The sequence below is a fragment of the Pseudophryne corroboree genome, chromosome 9 (genome assembly GCF_028390025.1).
Source record: "Pseudophryne corroboree isolate aPseCor3 chromosome 9, aPseCor3.hap2, whole genome shotgun sequence".
Lineage (NCBI taxonomy): Eukaryota > Metazoa > Chordata > Amphibia > Anura > Myobatrachidae > Pseudophryne > Pseudophryne corroboree.
Genome location: NC_086452.1, coordinates 345,314,120 through 345,342,099, shown reverse-complemented (window position 1 = coordinate 345,342,099; position 27,980 = coordinate 345,314,120). Strand labels below are relative to the sequence as shown.

At 46.2% G+C, this 27,980-nt stretch overlaps 1 protein-coding gene across 8 annotated transcripts in view; it reads left to right on the top strand.

Moving 5' to 3' along the window:
- Positions 1-17,124, top strand: part of CHL1 (cell adhesion molecule L1 like) — a 464,787-nt gene extending 447,663 nt beyond the window's left edge. For all 8 annotated transcript variants that reach the window (XM_063940640.1, XM_063940638.1, XM_063940643.1 and 5 more), the window contains one exon: positions 13,761-17,124. In XM_063940640.1, coding sequence (XP_063796710.1) covers positions 13,761-13,962 — 202 coding nt within the window. In that variant the 3' untranslated portion in view covers positions 13,963-17,124. The remainder of the gene's footprint in view (positions 1-13,760) is intronic.
- The last annotated feature ends 10,856 nt before the right edge of the window (positions 17,125-27,980 follow it).

The window sequence follows — 27,980 nt, the reverse complement described above, 5'->3', positions numbered from 1 at the left end:
AGCGTTTTCAGGGCGAGTGTGTGACGTCAGCTTCACCCCCAAATAAGCCTGATTTCTTCACACTGGAGGAGTAAATATTGAGTTACGCACAGAATGGGAAAAACATTCGATGGTGAGTGTGATGCGAGCGGTTTTGCTGCTGTCCGCTGACTGAGGGGAATTTTCGCACGGCATATACTTGCAATCGTACACTTGCACTGGGTGAATTTTCACTCCCCCTGGGTGGCAACTATCTGATCGCAGGACAGTGTAATTTGCAGCACAGCGATCAGGTCTGAATCGGGCCCTAAATGCGGATATTCATCTGTCTGCAGTTTTACTCAACTATGCGACTTATGACTGCACCACACTTATCTGTGTGCTTTGTTTGATAGCCATAATCATTACCAGTGTGAACTTGCATGGCACTAACATTGGTTCAAGAAATCTGTCTGAAAACAGGCTTATTTGTGCCCTTGGCGCTTTTGCCAATCTTAGCCTACTTACAAACACCTTGTTATTACCAAGTTACGCGCCATCAGCTGCAAGTTTAGATGCAGTGCAGTTGCGTATACAGATGTGTCCACACCCATCATTGCTGCAGTCACGCCACATAGCCCCTCTTGGCGTCCAGGTCCCATGAGACTCTGTTAGCATCAGGCGTCTTTTTTGCCAATAATGGTGGTCATTCCGAGTTGTTCGCTCGCAAGCTGCTTTTAGCAGCTTTGCACACGCTAAGCCGCCGCCTACTGGGAGTGAATCTTAGCTTATCAAAATTGCGAACGAAAGATTCGCAATATTGCGAAAAGACTTCTCTGTGCAGTTTCTGAGTAGCTCGAGACTTACTCTTCCAGTGCGATCAGTTCAGTGCTTGTTGTTCCTGGTTTGACGTCACAAACACACCCAGCGTTCACCCAGACACTCCTCCGTTTCTCCAGCCACTCCCGCGTTTTTCCCAGAAACGGTAGCGTTTCTTCACACACTCCCATAAAACGGCCAGTTTCCGCCCAGAAACACCCACTTCCTGTCAATCACATTACGATCACCAGAACGAAGAAAAAACCTCGTAATGCCGTGAGTAAAATACCTAACTGCATAGCAAATTTACTTGGCGCAGTCGCACTGCGGACATTGCGCATGCGCATTAGCGACTAATCGCTCCGTTGCGTAAAAAAAACAACGAGCGATCAACTCGGAGTGACCACCCATATGTCTTATTCTCAACGTGATGCAACTAGGATGCACCAGGAGACTACGCTGATTCGTTTGATAAGTAACTGAAGTCTCTGATTCTGTATACAAAGTGCTACAATTCAGCGGCAGTGGCTTTTCCCCTATGCCAAACTCCATTGTGTTTCCTATACAGACTCAGTCGCACACAGATATACAAAGTATATCAAAGTAATCAGTACAGTTTCCTGGTACGTCCTAGCCCCATCAGATTGCGACTAATATGATGGAAGCAGAGATGCACAAGACCTGGCGGCTCACTCACGCCAGGCAACTTGCAATGCATGGCGTACTGAGGCTAGATGTATGAGGACACATCTGTAACTCAGCATCGCACTTCATTGCATACTATCAGCTCTGCAGCATGGGAATATCTCCCAACATTTAAAATGTATCATGCAAAAGGGACATGACCTTCCCGTGTCACCATGTTTCCTGGTGCATGATGTTTTGGAGGAGTGAGCACGTCACGTTCCTGTCTCTTGTAACAATGGGGGCTTTCCCAGTGCTACAATAGGTGCTGGGTAACCCCCAGACTCTCCTGGCACAGTGCTGATGATATGTGTGACAGAGTGCCCCTTCCAACATGCCCCGTGTCCGCAGGTGGGACTGTTGAAATCAGGTGGGACTGCTGAAATCAGCACAGTTGGGAGGTATGGCATGGGTAGTGTCATCACTGTGTGTGGACACTATAACACACATTAATAATAGATCAATATACTGATCATAGTCAGTGAAGTCCAACCTCTGCTTTAAGTTTAATATAATTTCTCTTACGTCCTAGAGGATACTGGGGTCCACATTAGTACCATGGGGTATAGACTGGTCCACTAGGAGCCTTGGGCACTTTAAGAAATCAATAGTGTGCACTGGCTCCTCCCTCTATGCCCCTACCACCAGGCTCAGTTTAGAAAATGTGCCCGGAGGAGCAGGTCACACTTAGGGAAGCTCCTGAAGAGTTTTCTACATTTATTTTCTGTTTGTTATTTTGAGGCAGGTCTGGTTGGCACCAGACTGCCTGCTTCGTGGTACTTAGGCGGGAGAACGGACCAACTTCCTAAAAAGAGTTAATGGTTCAGTTTCTCCGCTGACAGGACACTGAGCTCCTGAGGAAGTCATTCACAAGCCCCACTACGGCAAGCATACCCTCCCGCAGCACGCCGCCACCCCTAACAGAGCCAGAAGATAGAAGAGTGGTGAGTACAGCGCCGGCGTCCCGGTTAGCGGGTTGCCGGCAGGAATGGCGGCACAAGGGTAGGAGCGCAGCTCTGAGTGCAGGCTGCGCTCCAGGGGGCTCAGGAGGACATACAGGGTAGTGTGTCCCCCTGTGAGGGGCGCGCTGAGCCACCACTGACTACCCACACTGGCTAACATACCTAACAAGGGTTTTAACCCTCTGTTAGGCATAAAAATTACCTCAAGCCAGTATAAAAAAGCAGGAAGCCGAGCGCCAGTGAGGGGGCGAGTCTTCACTATGAGCGGATCCAGCAACTCACCAGCGCCATTTTGCATTTGCAGCTTACTCTGACAGGAATCACAGGGAAGCGCAGCTCCTCCACAAAGACTCCTCAGCGGTACCAGGGGGTCTTAGAAGGGGGGGAGTGTTGTAGTATACTAAGCCCTATTGAGGGACTTAGTGTAGCGACCCAGCTAAGTTTTACTTGGTTACAGGGGCTCTGTGTGGCTGGCTCCAATTTCTGTGTCTCCCTGAGGGCTCTGTGTGGGTTAAACTGTGTTTTCACCTTTCACGTTACCATGTCCTGGGACTGTGTTTCCTGCACAGCTGAATGTCTTTCCTCCCTCGGAGACTCACTACCCTGTAATAGTGCACATTTTCAAGCTAGTGGGGCAGAACCCCCACGGTTAGCTTCCATTAAAGGGATGATATCTAATATTTCTACTAAATTATCCTATAATGAGAAAGAGACGCAGATTTTAAGACAGTCTATGGATGACCTGATGAATAAAGATTCAGTTCCCATACCAGCGTCTCAAATCCCCGCCATTTGCCCACAAAATTGTTCTCTGGCCCAGCTCATGCAGGATGATACTGATGACGATACATCAGATCCAGAGGAAGGTGAAGTGGATGCGAGTGAGGAGGATGTGGTCCTGTCACAAAGAATACAGGCCCTGATAGAGGCTATCAGAAATGTCCTGCACATTCCTGACAAGACGGCGGAGGTAGAGGAGGAATTTTATTTTAATGTAAAAAAGAAATCCTCAGCTACTTTTCCTGTATCAAAGGAATTGAATGCCCTGTTTGAAGAAACTTGGGCTAACCCTGACAAAAAAATTCAGATCCCTAAAAGATTAATTACTTCCTTTCCCTTTCTTCTAGAAGATATAAAGAAATGGGAAAACCCGCCGATTGTGGACGCATCTGTATCTAGGTTGTCACGTAAGATAGTCTTACCTGTTCCTGGGGCAGCATCCTTAAAGGACACAGCTGACCGCAAGATTGAGAACACTCTCAAATCATTATACACTACTGCTGGGGTGGCCCAGAGACCCACTATTGCTTGTGTATGGATCACTAAAGCCATTGCAAAGTGGTCAGGTAACCTAATTGATGGATTGGATACCTTACCCAGAGGGGAGATAGTTTTACTCCTGCAGCATATTCAAGACTCTGCTAACTTTATGGTGGAGGCCATAAAGGAAATTGGTTTGCTCAGCGCATGTACCACTGCAATGGCAGTGTCAGCACGCAGGGGCCTGTAGCTACGCCAGTGGGCTGCGGATGCGGATTCCAGGAAAGGTGAGGCCCTTTTTGGAGATGAACCGGATAAGTGGATATCCAAGGCTACGGCGGGTAAGTCTATGTACCTTCCTTCCGCAGCACCCCCAGTAAGGAAAACCTACTCTGCTCCAACTCTGCAGTCCTTTCGGACAGTGAAATTCAAAGGCAAATCCAAAGGTTCTTCTACAGCCTTCAAAGGTAATAGAGGTATTACCCAGAAAACCTGCAGATGCAGCTTCTCAGGAACAGACCTCCGGGTCTGCTTCCTCAAAGGGCTGTAACACACACTCCGGTTTTTCCCGGATGGCAAAAAGCCGGACAAACTTTGTCCGGCTTTTTGCCATCCGGGAGAAACCGTCAGTGTCTGTCACACAGGACGGCTTTGAGCCGTGTGTGATGCTGTGCGCATGCGCAGCATCAGACACGGCTTCAGAAAAAAACGTTGTGTGTGAAAGCTGCCCTTCACACACACGGTTCACTGGCTGCAAAGACGGCCCGGCGGCCGCCCGGCAGCCGGACCTTCCAGTGGTGAGACCCGGCTGCAACCCGGCAGCCGGGCCGGGGCCGTGCAGTGTGAAGGGACCCTACCCCTCACACTGTTAACTACAATGCCGGCACGGGAAAAAGCCGTCCGGCTTTTTCCCGGCCGGCAAAAGCCGGGTAGTGTGTTTTAGCCCAAAGTCTTCAGCATGAAGGTGGTCTGCACTGTCTGGAAGACAGGCAAGTGGGAGCTCAGTTATGTTATTTCAGTCACGTTTGGGCAACGTCTTGCCAGGACCCCTGGGTCACAGACCTTATCACCCAGGGATACAGACTGGAGTTTCAGGAACTCCCACCTCACAGATTCTTTAAATCAGGCTTACCAGCTTCTCCGGAAGCAAGTACGACTTTAGAGGCAGCAATTCAAAAACTGGTACAGACTCAGGTCATTGTCCCAGTTCCACTTCAACTACACAACAAGGGTTATTACTCCAACCTATTTGTGGTACCGAAACCGGACGGTTTGGTAAGGCCCATTTTAAACCTCAAATCAATGATCCCGTATTTAAGGGTGTTCAAGTTCAAGATGGAGTCTCTGAGAGTGGTGATAATAGGTCTGGAGGAGGGGGAATTTCTGGTGTCTCTGGACATCAAGGATGTGTACCTTAATATTCTCATTTGGCCGCCTCATCTGGCTTATCTACGGTTTGCACTACAGGACTGTCACTACCAGTTTCAGGCCTGCCATTTGGCCTCTCCACGGCACCGAGGGTATTCACCAAGGTAATGGCAGAGATGATGTTTCTCCTCCGCAAGCAAGGAGTGAACATAATACCTTACCTAGATGACCTGCTGATAAAAGCGCCTTACAGGGAGAGGTTGTTGGACAGCATTGCCCTCTCAACCCCACTACTTCAGGATCACGGATGGATTCTGAACCTACCAAAGTACCAACTGGAACCAACACGGAGGCTTCCATTCCTGGGGATGATACTGGATATGGAGGAACAGAAGGTATTCCTTCCATTGGAAAAGGCATTTTTAATCCAGTCGATGGTGCGGGATGTTCTAAAACCAGCCCGGATATCGGTGCATTTATGTATTCACCTTCTGGGGAAGATGGTCGCCTCTTATGAGGCTCTGCAGTGCAGAAGGTTTCATGCGAGGCCCTTCCAGCTGGATCTGATGGACAAATGGTCCGGATCGCATCTTCACATGCACCAGAGGATACACATGTCGCCAAAAGCCAGGATTTCTCTTCTGTGGTGGCTTCAGACTTCTCACCTGACCGAGGGTCGAAGGTTCAGGATTCAAAATTGGATTTTGCTAACCACAGATGCAAGCCTCAGAGGTTGGGGACCAGTCACCCTTGGGGAACACTTCCAAGGAAAATGGTCAAGTCAGGAAGCCATTCTTCAAATTAACATTCTGGAACTAAGGGCCATATACAACGCCCTTTTACAGGCTTATTCATCTTCTTCAAGATCAAGCCATTCAGGTTCAGTCGGACAATGGGATGGCAGTAACGTACATAAACCGACAGGGCGAAACGAAGAGCAGAGCTGCAATGTCAGAGGTAACAAGAATTTTCCTCTGAGCAGAAAGACACACGGTGGCACTGTCGGCAATCTTCATTCCGGGAGTAGACAACTGGGAAATGGACTTCCTCAGCAGACACTACTTCCACACGGGAGAGTGGGGCCTTCACCCGCAGGTGTTCGAGTCCTTAACACGTCGGTGGGAAATTCCACAAATAGACATGATGGCCTCTCGTCTCAACAAGAAGCTAAAGCGGTATTGTTCCAGGTCGAGGGACCCGCAAGCAGTGGCGGTGGACGCTCTGGTGACTCAATGGGTCTACCAGATGGTTTACGTGTTTCCACCTCTTCCACTGATCCCAAGAATTCTCAAAAGAATAAAAAGGGAAAAGGTTCAAGCAATTCGCATTGCACCGGATTGGCCAAGAAGGGCCTGGTACGCAGATTTACTGGAGATGCTTCTAGAGAACCCGTGGCTTCTCCCTCTAAGAGAGGATATTCTACAACAGGGGCCGTTCATCTATCAAGACTTACCATGGCTACGTTTGATGGCATGGAAGTTGAGCATCAAATTTTGAGCCCGGAAAGGCATTCCGGAAAAAGGTTATTCCAACCCTGATCCAAGCCAGGAAAGGGGTAACGTCTAAACCTTACCACCGTATTTGGAAAAAATATGTCTCGTGGTGTGAAAACAGGAAATTTCCTGCAGTGGAATTTTAACTGGGATGTTTTCTCCTTTTTCTACAGTCGGGTGTGAATGTGGACCTATGTTTGGGCTCCTTGAAGGTCCAGATGTTGTCCTTATCCATTTTCTTCCAGAAACAATTGGCTTCCCTCCCTGAGGTTCAGACGTTCTTGAAGGGGGTTCTGCACATCCAACCGCCCTTTGTGCCTGCCACTGCACCTTGGGATCTTAATGTGGTGTTGTAGTTCCTACAGTCGGAAATGTTTGATCCTTTACAGGAGGTTGATGTAAAGTTTCTTACGTGGAAGACCGTTTCACTGTTGGCCTTAGCTTCTGCAAGGTGTGTGTCGGAACTGGGGGCGTTGTCTCACAAAAGCTCCTATTGGATTTTTCATGAAGATAGAGCTGAACTCAGAACTCGTCAGCAATTTCTTCCTAAGGTGGTGTCTGCATTTCATATCAACCAACCTATTGTGGTTCCAGTGCTTACTGATACCTCTCCTACCTCAAAGTCCTTGGATGTCGTGAGGGCTTTGAAGATCTATGTGAAACAGACAGCTCTTCACATGAAATCTGACTCAATGTTTGTTCTCTATGATCCCAAGAAGACTGGGCGTCCTGCTTTAAAGCAGTCTATTGCTCGCTGGATCAGGCTTACTATCCAACATGCTTATTCATCAGCAGGATTGCCGGTTCCTAAAGTACAGGTCCACTCTACTACTGTAGGTCGGTTGGTTCTTCCTGGGCGGCTGCTCGGGGTGTCTCGGCTTTACAGCTACTTGGTCTGGTTCGAATACGTTTGCCAAGTTCTATAAGTTCGATACTTTGGCCTCTGAGGACCTTCAGTTTGGTCAACCTCAGCACTCTCCCACCCGGTTTGGGAGCTTTGGTACATCCCCTAGGATGTAAGAGAAAATTGGAACCCCCAACCCGGTTTGGGAGCTTTGGTACATCCCCATGGTACTAAATGGACCCCAGTATCCTCTAGGACGTAAGAGAAAATAGGATTTTAATTACCTACCAGTAAATCCTTTTCTCGTAGTCCGTAGAGGATACTGGGCGCCCGCCCATTGCTTCGTTTTTCCTGCACTGTTCCTTTGTTAAGTAATGTTGGTTCAGCTGTTGCTGTTCCTGTTCAAGTTTGATTAGCATGGCTTTCCTCTTGTTTTCTCTGACGTCCTAGTGGATGCTGGGAACTCCGTAAGGACCATGGGGAATAGCGGCTCCGCAGGAGACTGGGCACAAAAGTAAAGCTTTAGGACTACCTGGTGTGCACTGGCTCCTCCCCCTATGACCCTCCTCCAAGCCCCAGTTAGATTTTTGTGCCCGGCCGAGAAGGGTGCATTCTAGGACTCTCCTGAGTTTCTAAGAAAAAGTTTAGTTTTAGGTTTCTTATTTTCAGTGAGACCTGCTGGCAACAGGCTCACTGCATCGAGGGACTAAGGGGAGAAGAAGCGAACCTGCCTGCTTGCAGCCAGCTTGGGCTTCTTGGCTACTGGACACCATTAGCTCCAGAGGGACCGAACACAGGCCCAGCCTCGGAGTCCGGCCCCAGAGCCGCGCCGCCGGCCCCCTTACAGAGCCAGAAGCAAGAAGAGGTCCGGAAAATCGGCGGCAGAAGACATCAGTCTTCACCAAGGTAGCGCACAGCACTGCAGCTGTGCGCCATTGCTCCTCAGGCACACTTCACACTCCGGTCACTGAGGGTGCAGGGCGCTGGGGGGGCGCCCTGAGCAGCAATAAAAACACCTTGGCTGGCGAAAATACCTCACATATAGCCCCCAGGGCTATATGGATGTATTTTAACCCCTGCCAGAATACAGCAAAAAGCGGGAGAAAAGTCCACCGAGAAGGGGGCGGAGCCTATCTCCTCAGCACACAGGCGCCATTTTCCCTCACAGCTCCGCTGGAAGGACGTCTCCCTGACTCTCCCCTGCAGTCCTGCACTACAGAAAAGGGTAAAACAAGAGAGGGGGGCACTAATTGGGCGCAGTATTAACATAACAGCAGCTATAAGGGGAAAAACACTTATATAAGGTTATCCCTATATATATATATATAGCGCTCTGGTGTGTGCTGGCATACTCTCCCTCTGTCTCCCCAAAGGGCTAGTGGGGTCCTGTCCTCTATCAGAGCATTCCCTGTGTGTGGGCTGTGTGTCGGTACGATTGTGTCGACATGTATGAGGAGGAAAATGATGTGGAGGCGGAGCAATTGCCGGTAATGGTGATGTCACCCCCTAGGGAGTCGACACCTGAGTGGATGAACTTATGGAAGGACTTACGTGATAGTGTCAGCTCTTTACAAAAGACAGTTGATGACATGAGACAGCCGGCTACTCAGCTTGTGCCTGTCCAGGCGTCTCAAAGGCCATCAGGGGCTCTAAGACGCCCGTTACCTCAGATGGCAGATACAGACGCCGACACGGATACAGACTCCAGTGTCGACGGTGAAGAGACAAATGTGACTTCCAGTAGGGCCACACGTTACATGATTGAGGCAATGAAAGATGTTTTACACATTTCTGATAGTACAAGTACCACTAAAAAGGGTATTATGTTTGGTGAGAAAAAACTACCCGTAGTTTTTCCTGCATCTGATGAATTAAATGAAGTGTGTGATGAAGCGTGGGTTTCCCCCGATAAAAAACTGATAATTCCTAAAAAGTTATTGGCATCATACCCTTTCCCGCCAGAGGATAGGGCACGTTGGGAAACACCCCCTAGGGTGGATAAAGCGCTCACACGCTTGTCAAAACAAGTGGCACTACCGTCTCCTGATACGGCCGCCCTTAAGGAACCTGCTGACAGAAAGCAGGAGAATATCCTAAAATGTATATACACACATACTGGTGTGATACTGCGACCAGCAATCGCCTCAGCCTGGATGTGCAGTGCTGGGGTGGCTTGGTCGGATTCCCTGACTGACAATATTAATACCCTGGATAGGGATAGTATATTACTGACTATAGAGCATTTAAAAGATGCATTTTTATATATGCGTGATGCACAGAGGGATATTTGCCGACTGGCATCAAGAGTAAGTGCGCTGTCCATTTCTGCCAGAAGGGGGTTATGGACGCGGCAGTGGTCAGGTGATGCGGATTCCAAAAGGCATATGGAAGTATTACCTTACAAAGGGGAGGAGTTATTTGGGGTAGGTCTATCAGACCTGGTGGCCACGGCGACTGCTGGGAAATTCACATTTTTACCCCAGGTAGCCTCTCAACATAAGAAGACGCCGTATTATCAGGCGCAGTCCTTTCGGCTCCATAAGGGTAAGAGGGCAAAAGGCTCCTCTTTTCTGCCCCGTGGCAGAGGAAGAGGAAAAAGGCTGCAGCAGACAGCCAGTTCCCAGGAACAGAAGCCCTCTCCCGCTTCTGCCAAGTCCTCAGCATGACGCTGGGGCTTTACAAGCGGACTCGGGTACGGTAGGGGCCCGTCTCAAGAATTTCAGCGCGCAGTGGGCTCACTCACAAGTGGACCCCTGGATCCTTCAGGTGGTATCTCAGGGGTACAAATTGGAATTCGAGACGTCTCCCCCTCGCCGTTTCCTAAAGTCTGCTTTACCGACGTCTCCCTCCGACAGGGAGGCGGTATTGGAAGCCATTCACAAGCTGTATTCCCAGCGGGTGATAATCAAGGTACCCCTCCTGCAACAGGGAAAGGGGTATTATTCCACACTGTTTGTGGTACCGAAGCCGGACGGCTCGGTGAGACCTATTTTAAATCTAAAATCTTTGAACACTTACATACAGAGGTTCAAATTCAAGATGGAGTCACTCAGAGCAGTGATCGCGAACCTGGAAGAAGGGGATTATATGGTGTCTCTGGACATCAAGGATGCTTACCTCCATGTCCCAATTTACCGTTCTCATCAAGGGTACCTCAGGTTTGTGGTACAAAACTGCCACTATCAGTTTCAGACGCTGCCGTTTGGATTGTCCACGGCGCCCCGGGTCTTTACCAAAGTAATGGCCGAAATGATGATACTCCTTCGAAAGAAAGGAGTTTTGATTATCCCTTACTTGGACGATCTCCTGATAAGGGCAAGATCCAGGGAACAGTTGGTAGTCGGAGTAGCACTATCTCAAGTAGTGCTGCGGCAACACGGTTGGATTCTCAATATCCCAAAATCGCAGCTGATCCCGACGACACGTCTTCTATTCCTTGGAATGATCCTGGACACAGTCCAGAAAAAGGTGTTTCTCCCGGAAGAGAAAGCCAGGGAGTTATCCGAGCTAGTCAGAAACCTACTAAAACCAGGCCAAGTATCAGTGCATCAATGCACAAGGGTCCTGGGAAAAATGGTAGCTTCCTACGAAGCAATCCCGTTCGGCAGATTCCACGCAAGAACATTCCAGTGGTACCTGCTGGACAAATGGTCCGGATCGCATCTTCAGATGCATCAGCGGATAACCCTGTCTCCAAGGACAAGGGTGTCTCTCCTGTGGTGGTTGCAGAGTGCTCATCTTCTCGAGGGCCGCAGATTCGGCATTCAGGACTGGGTCCTGGTGACCACAGATGCCAGCCTGCGAGGCTGGGGAGCAGTCACACAGGGAAGAAATTTCCAGGGCTTGTGGTCAAGCCTGGAGACATCACTTCACATAAATATTCTGGAGTTGAGAGCCATTTACAATGCTCTAAGCCAAGCAAGACCTCTGCTTCAAGGTCTGCCGATACTGATCCAGTCGGACAACATCACGGCAGTCGCCCACGTAAACAGAAAGGGCGGCACAAGAAGCAGGAGGGCAATGGCAGAAGTTGCAAGGATTCTTCGCTGGGCGGAAAATCATGTGATAGCACTGTCAGCAGTGTTCATTCCGGGAGTGGACAACTGGGAAGCAGACTTCCTCAGCAGGCACGACCTCCACCCGGGAGAGTGGGGACTTCACCCAGAAGTCTTCCACATGATTGTAAACCGTTGGGAAAAACCAAAAGGTGGACATGATGGCGTCCCGCCTCAACAAAAAACTGGACAGGTATTGCGCCAGGTCAAGGGACCCTCAGGCAATAGCTGTGGACGCTCTGGTAACACCGTGGGTGTACCAGTCAGTGTATGTGTTCCCTCCTCTGCCTCTCATACCCAAGGTACTGAGAATTATAAGACGGAGAGGAGTGAGAACTATACTTGTGGCTCCGGATTGGCCAAGAAGGACTTGGTACCCGGAACTTCAAGAGATGCTCACAGAGGACCCATGGCCTCTACCTCTAAGAAGGGACCTGCTCCAGCAAGGACCCTGTCTGTTCCAAGACTTACCGCGGCTGCGTTTGACGGCATGGCGGTTGAACGCCGGATCCTGAAGGAAAAAGGCATTCCGGAGGAAGTCATCCCTACCCTGATCAAAGCCAGGAAGGATGTAACCATAAAGCATTATCACCGCATTTGGCGGAAATACGTTGCTTGGTGCGAGGCCAGGAAGGCCCCTACGGAGGAATTTCAACTGGGTCGATTCCTACATTTCCTGCAGACAGGAGTGTCTATGGGCCTCAAATTGGGATCCATAAAGGTTCAGATTTCGGCCCTGTCGATTTTCTTCCAGAAAGAACTGGCTTCAGTGCCTGAAGTTCAGACATTTGTCAAGGGGGTGCTGCATATACAGCCTCCTTTTGTGCCTCCAGTGGCACCTTGGGATCTCAATGTCGTTTTGGGGTTCCTAAAAACACATTGGTTTGAACCGCTTAAATCTGTGGACTTAAAATATCTCACGTGGAAAGTGGTCATGTTGTTGGCCTTGGCTTCGGCCAGGCGCGTGTCAGAATTGGCGGCTTTATCCTGTAAAAGCCCTTACCTGATTTTTCATACGGACAGGGCAGAATTGAGGACTCGTCCTCAATTTCTCCCTAAGGTGGTTTCAGCGTTTCACCTGAACCAGCCTATTGTGGTACCTGCGGCTACTAGGGACTTGGAGGACTCCAAGTTACTGGACGTAGTCAGGGCCCTGAAAATATATGTTTCCAGGACGGCTGGAGTCAGAAAATCTGACTCGCTGTTTATTCTGTATGCACCCAACAAGCTGGTGCTCCTGCTTCTAAGCAGACTATTGCTCGTTGGATTTGTAGTACAATTCAGCTTGCACATTCTGTGGCAGGCCTGCCACAGCCAAAATCTGTAAAAGCCCATTCCACACGGAAGGTGGGCTCTTCTTGGGCGGCTGCCCGAGGGGTCTCGGCTCTACAACTTTGCCGAGCAGCTACTTGGTCAGGGGCAAATACGTTTGCTAAATTCTACAAATTTGATACCCTGGCTGAGGAGGACCTGTAGTTCTCTCATTCGGTGCTGCAGAGTCATCCGCACTCTCCCGCCCGTTTGGGAGCTTTGGTATAATCCCCATGGTCCTTACGGAGTTCCCAGCATCCACTAGGACGTCAGAGAAAATAAGAATTTACTTACCGATAAGTCTATTTCTCGTAGTCCGTAGTGGATGCTGGGCGCCCATCCCAAGTGCGGATTGTCTGCAATACTTGTACATAGTTATTGTTAACTAATTCGGGTTATTGTTATTGTGAGCCATCTTTCCAGAGGCTCCTCTGTTATCATGCTGTTAACTGGGTTCATATCACAAGTTGTACGGTGTGATTGGTGTGGCTGGTATGAGTCTTACCCGGGATTCATGAATCCTTCCTTATTGTGTACGCTCGTCCGGGCACAGTATCCTAACTGAGGCTTACAGGAGGGTCATAGGGGGAGGAGCCAGTGCACACCAGGTAGTCCTAAAGCTTTACTTTTGTGCCCAGTCTCCTGCGGAGCCGCTATTCCCCATGGTCCTTACGGAGTTCCCAGCATCCACTACGGACTACGAGAAATAGAATTATCGGTAAGTAAATTCTTATTTTTTGTGTGCTGATTTGAATCTCACCACTGTTCTGTTACATCCTTCCTCAGGATATGTCCTTCTCCTCGGGCACAGTTTCTAGACTGAGTCTGGTGGGAGGGGCATAGAGGGAGGAGCCAGTGCACACTATTGATTTCTTAAAGTGCCCAAGGCTCCTAGTGGACCCATCCATACCCCATATTACTAATGTGGACCCCAGTATCCTCTACAGACTACGAGAAAAGGATTTACCGGTAGGTAATTAAAATCCTATTTTTCTCTTTATTCCAGTTATAAGAAAGCAATAAATGGAAGCATGGACTCGTTGAGCCTCGATATTAAAACCTATGACAGTGTGGACAGCCTTGTACAGTACAGTGACGGAGAACACAGTCACTTCAATGAGGATGGTTCCTTTATTGGTGCATACACAGAATCAAAGGAGAAACATCCAGAGGAGGAAAATGTTAAAGTACAGTCCCTGCACTCCTAATAAAGTCCCAGCATATGTGGAGAAAGCTGTTTGTCCTACATGTTAAACCAATTCTTCAAGTAACTCTGAAAGGCAATTTCCTAAATAATGACCAAGAACTTGCTTATTCCATCATCAAAATCTGTAGTAGCCAAAATAATTCTCTTTTAACATTCTCTTGCGTGGCTCAACCTGAATGGACAGGAACATCAACCACTATCTCTACATCATCTTACGTGGCCTTCATTTATTATTTATGACTGTTACAAATTGTTGGTTGCTCTTGCACATAAATATCAAAGTGATAGTATATGTATTTTTGAAGGACATGCCAATATAAGCACATTGATGTGGCAAGGGGTGGTGGAATGATCACAGTGAGCTAATGGACATTCAGCCAGGTATGACAGGAGATAGGCACACGTATAAAGCTGGAGAATGAAGTGCAACTCTATTTACTGTGCATCATGCATGTGGAACCCCCCTTTGTCAGTATTTTATATCACTGCCCATATATCTACACTGCCCATGGCAAACTACACTGAAAATTTAAATGTCTAGTTGACCAGGCACAGGGTGACATGTTTTGGACATCTCATAGTGTCACCCCATGCCCACTCTCACTTGTCTTAGCTTTTCATCCTTCTAACCTAAACTATGGGGTCAATGTAATAACCAGAAGATGTGGCCTTTCCAAAATCCCGAACTGATGACCAGTAAACATATACCTACTTACCTGTAACCTATCTTCCACCAACCATAAGTCTTGTACTTTGCCACTAGAAATAGTCTCAGCCCGACCAACCGTTGCATGATTGATATTGCTGTTACATAGTAAATAGGCATGCTATCACTGTTATCATTACAATGTACACACCATCCCGCAAACTAGCAGCTCTCTGTCGCAGTCCACAGCCAAATAAAAGCACATTATAGGGCTCATATAGAGTTTGACACATTTTGTGTAAAATGCATCCAAAAATAAGATGCATCCAGCTTTGGAACCGTAGAATATGTGCCAGGTGCACAGCAAGAGACTACAGGTGCATAGAATGTTATTAGAATGGTGTCTGGGCAATGTTATTAAGAACACTGTCTGAATGTAAATATTCATTAAACAATTTGTATAGATGGTCGTGATTTCATATAATATAGCAGCCACACTATTGATTTAATTAATAACAGTGGGACGAGTCCAGATTCAATCAACCATTCAGAAGCTGCTGACGAATGTCATCATCAGTGTGTATTTTGCATCTGCTAGAGAAACGCCTCCTGACAGGCAGAGCTGGATAAGGTCACATGGTAGAAATAAAAATTACCAGCGCTATGAGTTGCTTGTCCAAAATAATCAAACAAATGGATCAGTTGCACAAAATTTTTATTCTAATAATAAAAGGTTAATAGTTTATAAAACCACATTAATGACTAAATAGTCAACATTTCATACAAAGACTATATCAAAATAAATAATATATAAGTAACATTATTTGCACTGGCTCTGAGATAGTAAGAATTTTCACTCTGCTGATAGGAACCAAACCATTAATTAGTGATCCCGGACTTGGTGTATAGAAATTCACTACTCCTTAAATATTGAATAAATGCACAGTCAGCTGGTAATACCCTGGTTATACCTCACACACAGTTCCACGAGATGGTAGCTGTCTCGTCTGCGTAGATATTTGAAAGGGTTTCCATATTTTGCTACTTCAGCAGTACTACTTCTGAAGAAGCTGAGCGACCTAGCTCAGAGAAACGCGTTAAGGTTACTGCTGTGGAACCCCAACCTTCCCACCATTAAAGACTGATCCAGATAAGGACTTTTCCTGTTTTCCACTTGGATTTCCAAGGACTTTAAAAACCTCCTTTTCATCCAGTCCATCCAGCAAAATATGGCAACTGATCCATTTGTTTGATTATTTTAGAGAAACAACTCATAGCGCTGGTAATTTTTATTTCTATTGTGTATCCCCTTTGGGGTCTGACAAACCCCTTCCAGCTGCTGTGGTAATTCAGTGGGTTTACATATTTAATAAGGTCCCATGGGCCTGGGGCTGATAATGATAAAGGGCCTATTGTGAGAAGTGGGGGAGGTGTGGCCAGTGATGTGTGGGTGTGGCCAGTGATGTGTGGGTGTGGCCAGTGACATATGGGCATGTACATTCCTTACTCTATAAGCCCCAATGTCTCCCAAAATATGTAATTATAGAAAAATGGCTTCTCATTGTGAGGATATTAGAAATACATTTTTAGTTCTTCTGATTAATGACAACTATGTGGCCAGCTAATCATCGTCACGCTGTTATTGTGATGGGCTATTCTTATCTGGGGCCAGGAGCTGGAGCTCCATCCGCCCCATCGTTAATCTGGCCCTGCTGACAGGTACATTTGCGTCTATGTCAGGATACCTTGGTCACATTTGCATGAACACGCATATGTAGAACTGCACATGAACCCCTATATGTATACTACAAGCTAAACCTCTGTGTAAGGGATTCGTTTCCCTCTTAAAGCCAAATTAAGGCAAAGTTATAGTCCATGATATCAATAATGGAAAAGACGGGGCTGAAACACAACATTCAGCTTGATTACCATCTCAAATATTTTACTCTTAATATTCAGCTTTTTCTAACAGAGGATTCAAGGAAGCACAAAAGTGCATAAATTTGCACAACACATTCATGAGACTACAGCTTATCAGTACGCTAAGAACTAGTCAATATCTCAGGCTGCTAGTTCCAAGTCAATATTGGTACAGTACCTCCATTACCATTACCACCCTGGTGATGTTGTGTGGCAGTCTCCTGTGATTAGTAAAGTAATAAGCTGTATAATATAAAATACAAAAAGTAAACGGTATTCTCTGCCAATGGTACATGTTTATACATCAATAGGTTTAATGTGTTTAAAAGACAGAAATCTACTTGCAGCACTAAAACTGCTCCATAATGGGATATAACAGAGATATTAGCAACATACAGATATTACAAATTGAACTGCACTATTATTTGTGCTGAACCCACATTTGCACCACATGACAATTACTATGGAATATTAGATAACTTTAGGTTCAGCAATTGAAGGAGTTTTAGATGCTGCTAGAGTGGAAAAGGTCTAAAGTTTTGTGTTGTTTTCATTGTTTGTATTATGCATTTTTTGATAAAACATTATAATGACTCAGTGGTTTTCATTGCATGTTTGTGTTAAGGTGTCAGGGGATGAGGAATTCCTGTTCAGTAGGTCCATCCATTGTGGGAGAGTGTCATCCTGACCTATAGTAGTGTCATCTGCCTACCACTTTCCTGCTGCTGCAGCCATCATGCACAGTCAGTGCGCAGCACTCAGCAGCATATTGTCATCTGTGACACTTCGGTGGAATCCTATTAAGGTAGATTGAGAAGAAAGTAGAGTCATCAAACAATACGAGGGCAGTTCTAGAGATTATGGAGGGAATGTAATAGGGTCCAAGTTTGAGAAGCTCGCAAGTTTTGGGCAAGGTTTAAGTCACCGTACACACTAATGCAGCTATCTTGCTGTGCTCCTTGTCTACGTAATGTAAAAAATAAAAGGAAGAAATGCTTGGGGACCCTCCAGTTGCACAGAAAGGAGGGGGGGGGGTACTAATTACCCTGGCCCAGGTCTGATGGATGGTCCCAGTGGAGGCCCATGTCCCCTCTCCTTACCTAGCATGGGCCCAGTTCTGGCCCAAGTCCCTCCCCCCTTCTTACCTGGCAGCAGCAGCTGCAGCTTTTCTCCTCAGACCATTTGCTTGAAACATTGTTTTTTCTCTATTCTTTTCTAATGGTGCATGGCCATGCCTCCTGTGATTAGGCCACACACCCTGAAAAGTATTGTACCTGGGCCCAGCCAGGCTCTCCACTGCCCTTGGTCCCCTACCTCTAAGGTTAACCAGCACTAATGAGTGTGCCCAGGCTGGTATAGGAAAAATTGGGGGGGGGGGGGGGGGGGGGAGTTCATGGGCCCTCCAATTTTTCCTTCAGCAGCACTAGGCTGGGCCAGCGAGGACTAGTGGACCCTCACCCACTATGATTCTATTTAGCCCTAGGCAGTTGACACTAAAGGGGGGTACACACGGAGCGATAATCTAAGCAATCTGACTAGATTGCTTAGATTTTAAGCAAGATCGCTCCGTGTGTAGCCCTAACAGCGATAGCAATGCGCAGCCCCGCGCATCGCTATCGCTGGTGCTAGATTGGCCTGCATGCAGGCCAATCTAGCGGGTCGCTCACTTCACCCGCTGGGTGAAATAAGCACCCCCCCGTCTCCCCCTGCACGCTCAGCACAGATCGCGCTGTGCTGAGCGCCGGGAGAGATGTGTGCTGAACGGTTCGCTCAGCACACATCTCTCCTGCATCGGGCTGTGAATACTGGCCTTAAGGCTAGTTTTCCCAAGGCAGTGGGGCCAGCAAAAACAATGTCCCCCCCTTCTTCCCCACCCTCGGTACAACCGACCCTAATGGTCTTCTCCGTATCCCAGGTGGTGGTAGAGAGATAATAGATACATTTAGAATGAATATTTTTTTTACAGGTGAAATACTGGACTAAGCGAGGCTGCTACGCCATGGTGGCAATGGACAACCACAATTACCTCTGTAGCCACCACCATCAGGGTATGGAGAGGAGTCCAAGTGCTATTGGCAATATGGCAGGTGGGACCCAGAGGGTCCTCATGCACTTTCTTTTCCTATACCAGCCTAGACATGCGGCATACAAGATAGAATGTCAGTGAGCTGCGTTTTTTTCACCTGCTACACATCGCTAAATGGTTGCCGAGTTAACCTTTATCTTACAATCTGTTACATTCTACAAGGAAGGATAAGGGGTCGCACAGACATTTATTTTAATCTAATTATATTCATGTATTGTTTTATGTCCTTTCCCTTTTATTCAGTAACATAGGTATATACCTTTTATGTTGGGAGGTGCTCCAAGGAATATAGTAACTATAGAAGGTCAAAAGAAAACAAGAAGATTCCCTGTATTGGGCACACTCGGACTATAATGCTTTCATCAAGTCAAATATCTGTCATGATAGATGACCACAAATTCTAAAATATAACTTTTATTAGGATCTTTTAAAACATAAGCGAAATATGGTGCATGTGAATAAAGTTGTGAAAAATAATAATAAAGTGAATTAAAAAGCTTAGCCACTGTGATTGTGTTTAAGAATTTAAGAATAAAGAAGGATTTAAGAATAAAGAAGATGGAAGATGGTCGAATTGGCACAGATCTGTATAGAAAACATACAGCGACCAATAGTGTCTTACATAAATCCAGCGCACACTTTCCCCCGGTACTCAAAGGAATCCCCAAAGGGGAATTCCTGAGAATGAGAAGAAACTGTTCTGGAGCAAGTGATTTTGATCAGAGAGTGACGGAACTCAGTGACAGACTTCTCAAAAGGGGATACTCAAAAAGAGCGATTAAAAAAGCAAGATATCAGGCAAAACAGCAGGATAGGAACCAACTCCTCTATCCAAATCGTAAAGAGGTCAAAAAACCTGAAGTGATCAGATTTGTGAGGGACTTCTGTTCAGAGTGGGAAGAAATACAGTGAATCCTGAATAAACATTGGCCAATTCTGAAATTGGATCCTGATCTGGCTAAAGAATTAGGACCAAAACCATCTATGAGTTGGAGGAGAGCAAATAATCTTAGAGACAAAGTAGTTCACAGCCACTATAGCCTAAAGAACAGAACCATGAGAAGAGAGAGAGCGACTATAGGATCACATAGGTGTGGGGAGTGCAAAGCATGCAAATTCATGGTGAAGACAACTGAAGTCAGGGACAAATATGGCAAAGTGCATGTAATTAAAGACTATATAATCTGTAAGACAATGGGGGTAGTATACTGCCTCGCCTGCACTTGTGGTAAAAAGTATGTCGGAATGACGACCAGACCCCTGAAACAGAGAGTGTTGGAACACGTGGGCTCTATTAGAAACTGCCAAAAAGATCATAACAAATTTAAACAACTAACAACAGTGGCCAAGCATTTCCATGAGAGACATGTGGGCAATATAACAGACCTAAGAGCCTTTGGAATTGAACGAGTCCAATTGGGGATCAGGGGAGGCAGTTTGACCCAAGAATTGCTCAAAAGAGAAAGTCGGTGGACATTTCTATTGCATGGTCTCCAACCGAATGGACTTAACGAACACATACATTTTTCAGCTTTCCTAGAAGGATAGAATAATTAGTAAGAAAACACAGATTGATGGATAATGGGCAGAAAAGATGAGACATTCCCCAAAAAATAGAGTGGTAGGGATGATCACTTTAAAATGATCACGGAGTTAGGTTAAAGGACTGCGTTATACTCATACTTTTATAATGTTTTGGAAATGTCACCTTTATTATGGTTTGTATTTTACTATCACATTAGTTCACTCTTTTTTTGAAGTATAATTTGGACACACCAAGAGAAAATTGGCATAATGAAATAAGTAACAGTTTCACAAGTATCATCAGGGATATGTCACAGCAATGGAAATAATACCCTCTTTTTTATTTGATAAGGGTATACATATAGCACTTATGTTAAGGATTTTATTCACTAATAACTGACTAATTGACTAACTGACTAATAATACTGACTAATTAAGATCTTATGAATGGGAATGTAAGGCTCTCCGAGGGATATATGCCCAACAATAAGCTTACTAATTATAGAAGGAGGGGAACAACAAGAGATCTCCAGATAAGAATTAGATAGAAATTAGAGATATGATCATAAATATTCCTTGGTCAGAATCAATTTAAAAGGGCATATTTGGGACAAGGGATCTGTGATCATATACAGAGGGGATGTAAGTTATGGTTCTCTTCGAAGTTTGAGCTACAGTAAACCTTACACTAAATAACATTATCTTTAATAATAAGGGTCTGTGCAAAATGAGAAAATATGTATAAATGGAGACTAGGATAACCCCCAGCTAAGATGATCAATTTAATACACTCCTAGTCAACTACACTGTACTCTAGATTGTTTGGATTGCCCTTTTGGAATTCTGTCACACCATATTATATTTGCTCTGAGTATCTTAGAAATATGGTAATATCCAGAACCTTATAATAAAATAATATGGAATGCTATATCATTAAAATATAGATGATAGTTACCATAAGGGTAGAGAAGATCTGCCTGAAGCCATTAGGCTCTAGCAACTCTGGTATTAAAATCAGCAAGCAAAACAAATATAAAAATAAAACCAGAATATAGAGTATTTTATATTAAAAACCATTGATAGGCTACTGGATCTGTCAATCAAAAGGACTGACGAATGAGTGACTGAGACAGGGGATATAGTTCCCTCAAACCCGGAAATCGGGTTTCCTATGATTAAGCAGATGCGAAACGATCGTTAGGAGGGGATCGGACACAACCATTATGTGTCCTTTCCATCAGTTAGTTTAGCCACTGTTCATCTTGCCGGTCTGATAGGGACCTGTGTACTTGTGTCTATGTGTGGGAATAGGTGCTGCCCTCACCGCAGAGCATAGCTGCATGTATACCGCACTGAGAATAGCCCTCTGATTGCACCGAGTCACGCGGGTGCTCCCATACAGGAGAGCCGCGGTCAGCGGCTTCCTGCTGATACACGCGGCGTTGGAAAGCTGAACGCTGTGATATAATAGGGCTGCTTTTCGCAGTCAGAAAGTGTGGGGGTCCCACAATTGGGTATACACCCATAAACAAAAAGTGTGTGAATGAATTATAGTGATCGGTACTGTATTGAGGACATATATGATGAATAGAATGGGAATGAGGATGTGCCTCTGCTATAAGTGAGCATGAATACAGGGTACCACACTATATAAGAACAAGACAATACATATATTGTTTATTAAATCAAACGAATATCCCACTGCTTGTAGCGAATAAAAGCTGTATGGGACATATATATGGATGTGTCATAAAACCCCATAATACATCTCACACATGTGCATGTGATTGGTGTGGACATATAAATTAATAAATGTGGATTAAAACCACATTGAATAAGAGCATTGTAATTCTAACAATAAAACAACTGCTCTAATGTCAATAAGTGCACTGAAAAATTTACTTGGAATGTGATACATCTTCCGAATACGTCACATGTGTGTATAGCGGGTGTCGATACATGAACCATAAAATAAGGTATACTGCCATATGGAACAGAGCACCCTGAACATTACATGTCTCATATATAGAGAGCAGCAGCACAAGGATAATAATTCTCCTAAGAATAATAAGTCCCTAGTAAATAAAAGTAGACACTCATAAGGATGGGTCACCACTTAAGCATGATTAGTCAGTGATGCGCACACTGCAGACATGGAATAGAACTTTAAATAATGGTGGCGGAATGAAATCGTAACAGGAGCCATCTACTTGTAGATACAAAGGTATCATTACCAGACATAAGGCAACTAGCATTGCCACAGATATTTCAACATTGTATAGATACTGGAGACAGTGAAGAAACACAATACAGGTTGAGTATCCCATATCCATATATTCCGAAATACGGAATATTCCGAAATACGGACTTTTTTGAGTGAGAGTGAGATAGTGAAACCTTTGTTTTTTGATGGCTCAATGTACACAAACTTTGTTTAATACACAAAGTTATTAATAATATTGTATTAAATGACCTTCAGGCTGTGTGTATAAGGTGTATATAAAACATAAATTAATTGTGTGTTTGTACACACACTTTGTTTAATGCACAAAGTTATAAAACATATTGGCTAAAGTTACCTTAAGGCTGTGTGTATATAAGGTGTATATGTAACATAAATGCATTCTGTGCTTAGATTTAGGTCCCATCACCATGATATCTCATTATGGTATGCAATTATTCCAAAATACGGAAAAATCCGATATCCAAAATACCTCTGGTCCCAAGCATTTTGGATAAGGGATACTCAACCTGTAATCACAGTGGCTAAGCTTTTTAATTCACTTTATTATTATTTTTCACAACTTTATTCACATGCACCATATTTCGCTTATGTTTTAAAAGATCCTAATAAAAGTTATATTTTAGAATTTGTGGTCATCTATCATGACAGATATTTGACTTGATGAAAGCATTATAGTCCGAGTGTGCCCAATACAGGGAATCTTCTTGTTTTCTTTTGACCTTCTATAATCTGTTACATTCCACTGAAATTCCCTAAAAACTCTCCGTGGGTTCCAGCAATTTTATTTTTCCGGAAACCCGCGGCCTATAACATTCACCTCTATGAGAGAGCATTGAAATCTGCTAAAACCTAATAAGCACAGAGAAAGTGAGGAAATGAGAAGGGGAGAGCGAGAAAGTGTCAGGGTGAGAGAGGATGTCAGGGAAAGTGAGGGTTAGATAGAAAGAGAGAGGGTGAGAGAGAGGGGGTCAGGGATAGAAAGAGAGGGGGTGAGAGAGAAAGGGTTTCATTGATAGAGAACAAAGAGTGTGACAGAGGATGTCAGGGATAGAGAGAGAGGGGGGTGAGAGAGAGGGTGTCATTGATAGAGAGAGGGGTTAGAGAGTGAGGGTGTCAGGGATAGAAAGAGAGGGGGGTGAGAGAGAGGTTGCACGGGATAGAGAGGGGGGTGGGAGAGAGAATGTGCCAGGAATAGAGCAAAAGAGAGAGAGGGATTGTGTGTCAGGGATAGATAGGGAGAGAGGGATGAGAGAAAGGGGGTGAGAGTGGATTGCGTCGGGGACTGGTGGCTGTAGGAGCTAGGGATGTGCACTTGAAATTTTTCGGGTTTTGTGTTTTGGTTTTGGGTTCGGTTCCGCGGCCGTGTTTTGGGTCCGACCGCGTTTTGGCAAAACCTCACCGAATTTTTTTTGTCGGATTCGGGTGTGTTTTGGATTCGGGTGTTTTTTTCAAAAAACACTAAAAAACAGCTTAAATCATAGAATTTGGGGGTCATTTTGATCCCAAAGTATTATTAACCTCAAAAACCATAATTTCCACTCATTTTCAGTCTATTCTGAATACCTCACACCTCACAATATTATTTTTAGTCCTAAAATTTGCACCGAGGTCGCTGGATGACTAAGCTAAGCGACCCTAGTGGCCGACACAAACACCTGGCCCATCTAGGAGTGGCACTGCAGTGTCACGCAGGATGGCCCTTCCAAAAAACACTCCCCAAACAGCACATGACGCAAAGAAGAAAAAAAGAGGCGCAATGAGGTAGCTGTGTGAGTAAGATAAGCGACCCTAGTGGCCGACACAAACACCTGGCCCATCTAGGAGTGGCACTGCAGTGTCACGCAGGATGGCCCTTCCAAAAAACACTCCCCAAACAGCACATGACGCAAAGAAGAAAAAAAGAGGCGCAATGAGGTAGCTGTGTGAGTAAGATAAGCAACCCTAGTGGCCGACACAAACACCTGGCCCATCTAGGAGTGGCACTGCAGTGTCACGCAGGATGGCCCTTCCAAAAAACACTCCCCAAACAGCACATGACGCAAAGAAGAAAAAAAGAGGCGCAATGAGGTAGCTGTGTGAGTAAGATAAGCGACCCTAGTGGCCGACACAAACACCTGGCCCATCTAGGAGTGGCACTGCAGTGTCACGCAGGATGGCCCTTCCAAAAAACACTCCCCAAACAGCACATGACGCAAAGAAGAAAAAAAGAGGCGCAATGAGGTAGCTGTGTGAGTAAGATAAGCGACCCTAGTGGCCGACACAAACACCTGGCCCATCTAGGAGTGGCACTGCAGTGTCACGCAGGATGGCCCTTCCAAAAAACACTCCCCAAACAGCACATGATGCAAAGAAGAAAAAAAGAGGCGCAATGAGGTAGCTGTGTGAGTAAGATAAGCGACCCTAGTGGCCGACACAAACACCTGGCCCATCTTGGAGTGGCACTGCAGTGTCACGCAGGATGGCCCTTCCAAAAAACACTCCCCAAACAGCACATGACGCAAAGAAGAAAAAAAGAGGCGCAATGAGGTAGCTGTGTGAGTAAGATAAGCGACCCTAGTGGCCGACACAAACACCTGGCCCATCTAGGAGTGGCACTGCAGTGTCACGCAGGATGGCCCTTCCAAAAAACACTCCCCAAACAGCACATGACGCAAAGAAGAAAAAAAGAGGCGCAATGAGGTAGCTGTGTGAGTAAGATAAGCGACCCTAGTGGCCGACACAAACACCTGGCCCATCTAGGAGTGGCACTGCAGTGTCACGCAGGATGGCCCTTCCAAAAAACACTCCCCAAACAGCACATGACGCAAAGAAGAAAAAAAGAGGCGCAATGAGGTAGCTGTGTGAGTAAGATAAGCGACCCTAGTGGCCGACACAAACACCTGGCCCATCTAGGAGTGGCACTGCAGTGTCACGCAGGATGGCCCTTCCAAAAAACACTCCCCAAACAGCACATGACGCAAAGAAGAAAAAAAGAGGCGCAATGAGGTAGCTGTGTGAGTAAGATAAGCGACCCTAGTGGCGACACAAACACCTGGCCCATCTAGGAGTGGCACTGCAGTGTCACGCAGCATGGCCCTTCCAAAAAACACTCCCCAAACAGCACATGACGCAAAGAAGAAAAAAAGGCGCAATGAGGTAGCTGTGTGAGTAAGATAAGCGACCCTAGTGGCCGACACAAACACCTGGCCCATCTAGGAGTGGCACTGCAGTGTCACGCAGGATGGCCCTTCCAAAAAACACTCCCCAAACAGCACATGACGCAAATAAAAATGAAAGAAAAAAGAGGTGCAAGATGGAATTGTCCTTGGGCCCTCCCACCCACCCTTATGTTGTATAAACAGGACATGCACACTTTAACCAACCCATCATTTCAGTGACAGGGTCTGCCACACGACTGTGACTGAAATGACGGGTTGGTTTGGACCCCCACCAAAAAAGAAGCAATTAATCTCTCCTTGCACAAACTGGCTCTACAGAGGCAAGATGTCCACCTCATCATCATCCTCCGATATATCACCGTGTACATCCCGCTCCTCACAGATTATCAATTCGTCCCCACTGGAATCCACCATCTCAGCTCCCTGTGTACTTTGTGGAGGCAATTGCTGCTGGTCAATGTCTCCACGGAGGAATTGATTATAATTCATTTTAATGAACATCATCTTCTCCACATTTTCTGGAAGTAACCTCGTACGCAGATTGCTGACAAGGTGAGCGGCGGCACTAAACACTCTTTCGGAGTACACACTTGTGGGAGGGCAACTTAGGTAGAATAAAGCCAGTTTGTGCAAGGGCCTCCAAATTGCCTCTTTTTCCTGCCAGTATAAGTACGGACTGTCTGACGTGCCTACTTGGATGCGGTCACTCATATAATCCTCCACCATTCTTTCAATGGTGAGAGAATCATATGCAGTGACAGTAGACGACATGTCCGTAATCGTTGTCAGGTCCTTCAGTCCGGACCAGATGTCAGCATCAGCAGTCGCTCCAGACTGCCCTGCATCACCGCCAGCGGGTGGGCTCGGAATTCTGAGCCTTTTCCTCGCACCCCCAGTTGCGGGAGAATGTGAAGGAGGAGATGTTGACAGGTCGCGTTCCGCTTGACTTGTCAATTTTGCCACCAGCAGGTCTTTGAACCCCAGCAGACTTGTGTCTGCCGGAAAGAGAGATCCAAGGAAGTTTTTAAATCTAGGATCGAGCACGGTGGCCAAAATGTAGTGCTCTGATTTCAACAGATTGACCACCCGTGAATCCTTGTTAAGCGAATTAAGGGCTCCATCCACAAGTCCCACATGCCTAGCGGAATCGCTCCCTTTTAGCTCCTCCTTCAATGCCTCCAGCTTCTTCTGCAAAAGCCTGATGAGGGGAATGACCTGACTCAGGCTGGCAGTGTCTGAACTGACTTCACGTGTGGCAAGTTCAAAAGGTTGCAGAACCTTGCACAACGTTGAAATCATTCTCCACTGCGCTTGAGACAGGTACATTCCACCTCCTATATCGTGCTCAATTGTATAGGCTTGAATGGCCTTTTGCTGCTCCTCCAACCTCTGAAGCATATAGAGGGTTGAATTCCACCTCGTTACCACTTCTTGCTTCAGATGATGGCAGGGCAGGTTCAGGCGTTTTTGGTGGTGCTCCAGTCTTCTGTACGTGGTGCCTGTACGCCGAAAGTGTCCCGCAATTCTTCTGGCCACCGACAGCATCTCTTGCACGCCCCTGTCGTTTTTTAAAAAATTCTGCACCACCAAATTCAAGGTATGTGCAAAACATGGGACGTGCTGGAATTTGCCCATATTTAATGCACACACAATATTGCTGGCGTTGTCCGATGCCACAAATCCACAGGAGACTCCAATTGGGGTAAGCCATTCCGCGATGATCTTCCTCAGTTGCCGTAAGAGGTTTTCAGCTGTGTGCGTATTCTGGAAACCGGTGATACAAAGCGTAGCCTGCCTAGGAAAGAGTTGGCGTTTGCGAGATGCTGCTACTGGTGCCGCCGCTGCTGTTCTTGCGGCGGGAGTCCATACATCTACCCAGTGGGCTGTCACAGTCATATAGTCCTGACCCTGCCCTGCTCCACTTGTCTACATGTCCGTGGTTAAGTGGACATTGGGTACAACTGCATTTTTTAGGACACTGGTGAGTCTTTTTCTGACGTCCGTGTACATTCTCGGTATCGCCTGCCTAGAGAAGTGGAACCTAGATGGTATTTGGTAACGGGGGCACACTGCCTCAAGAAATTGTCTAGTTCCCTGTGAACTAACAGCGGATACCGGACGCACGTCTAACACCAACATAGTTGTCAAGGCCTCAGTTATCCGCTTTGCAACAGGATGACTGCTGTGATATTTCATCTTCCTCGCAAAGGACTGTTGGACAGTCAATTGCTTGGTGGAAGTAGTAAAAGTGGGCTTACGACTTCCCCTCTGGGATGACCATCGACTCCCAGCAGCAACAACAGCAGCGCCAGCAGCAGTAGGCGTTACACGCAAGGATGCATCGGAGGAATCCCAGGCAGGAGAGGACTCGTCAGAATTGCCAGTGACATGGCATGCAGGACTATTGGCATTCCTGGGGAAGGAGGAAATTGACACTGAG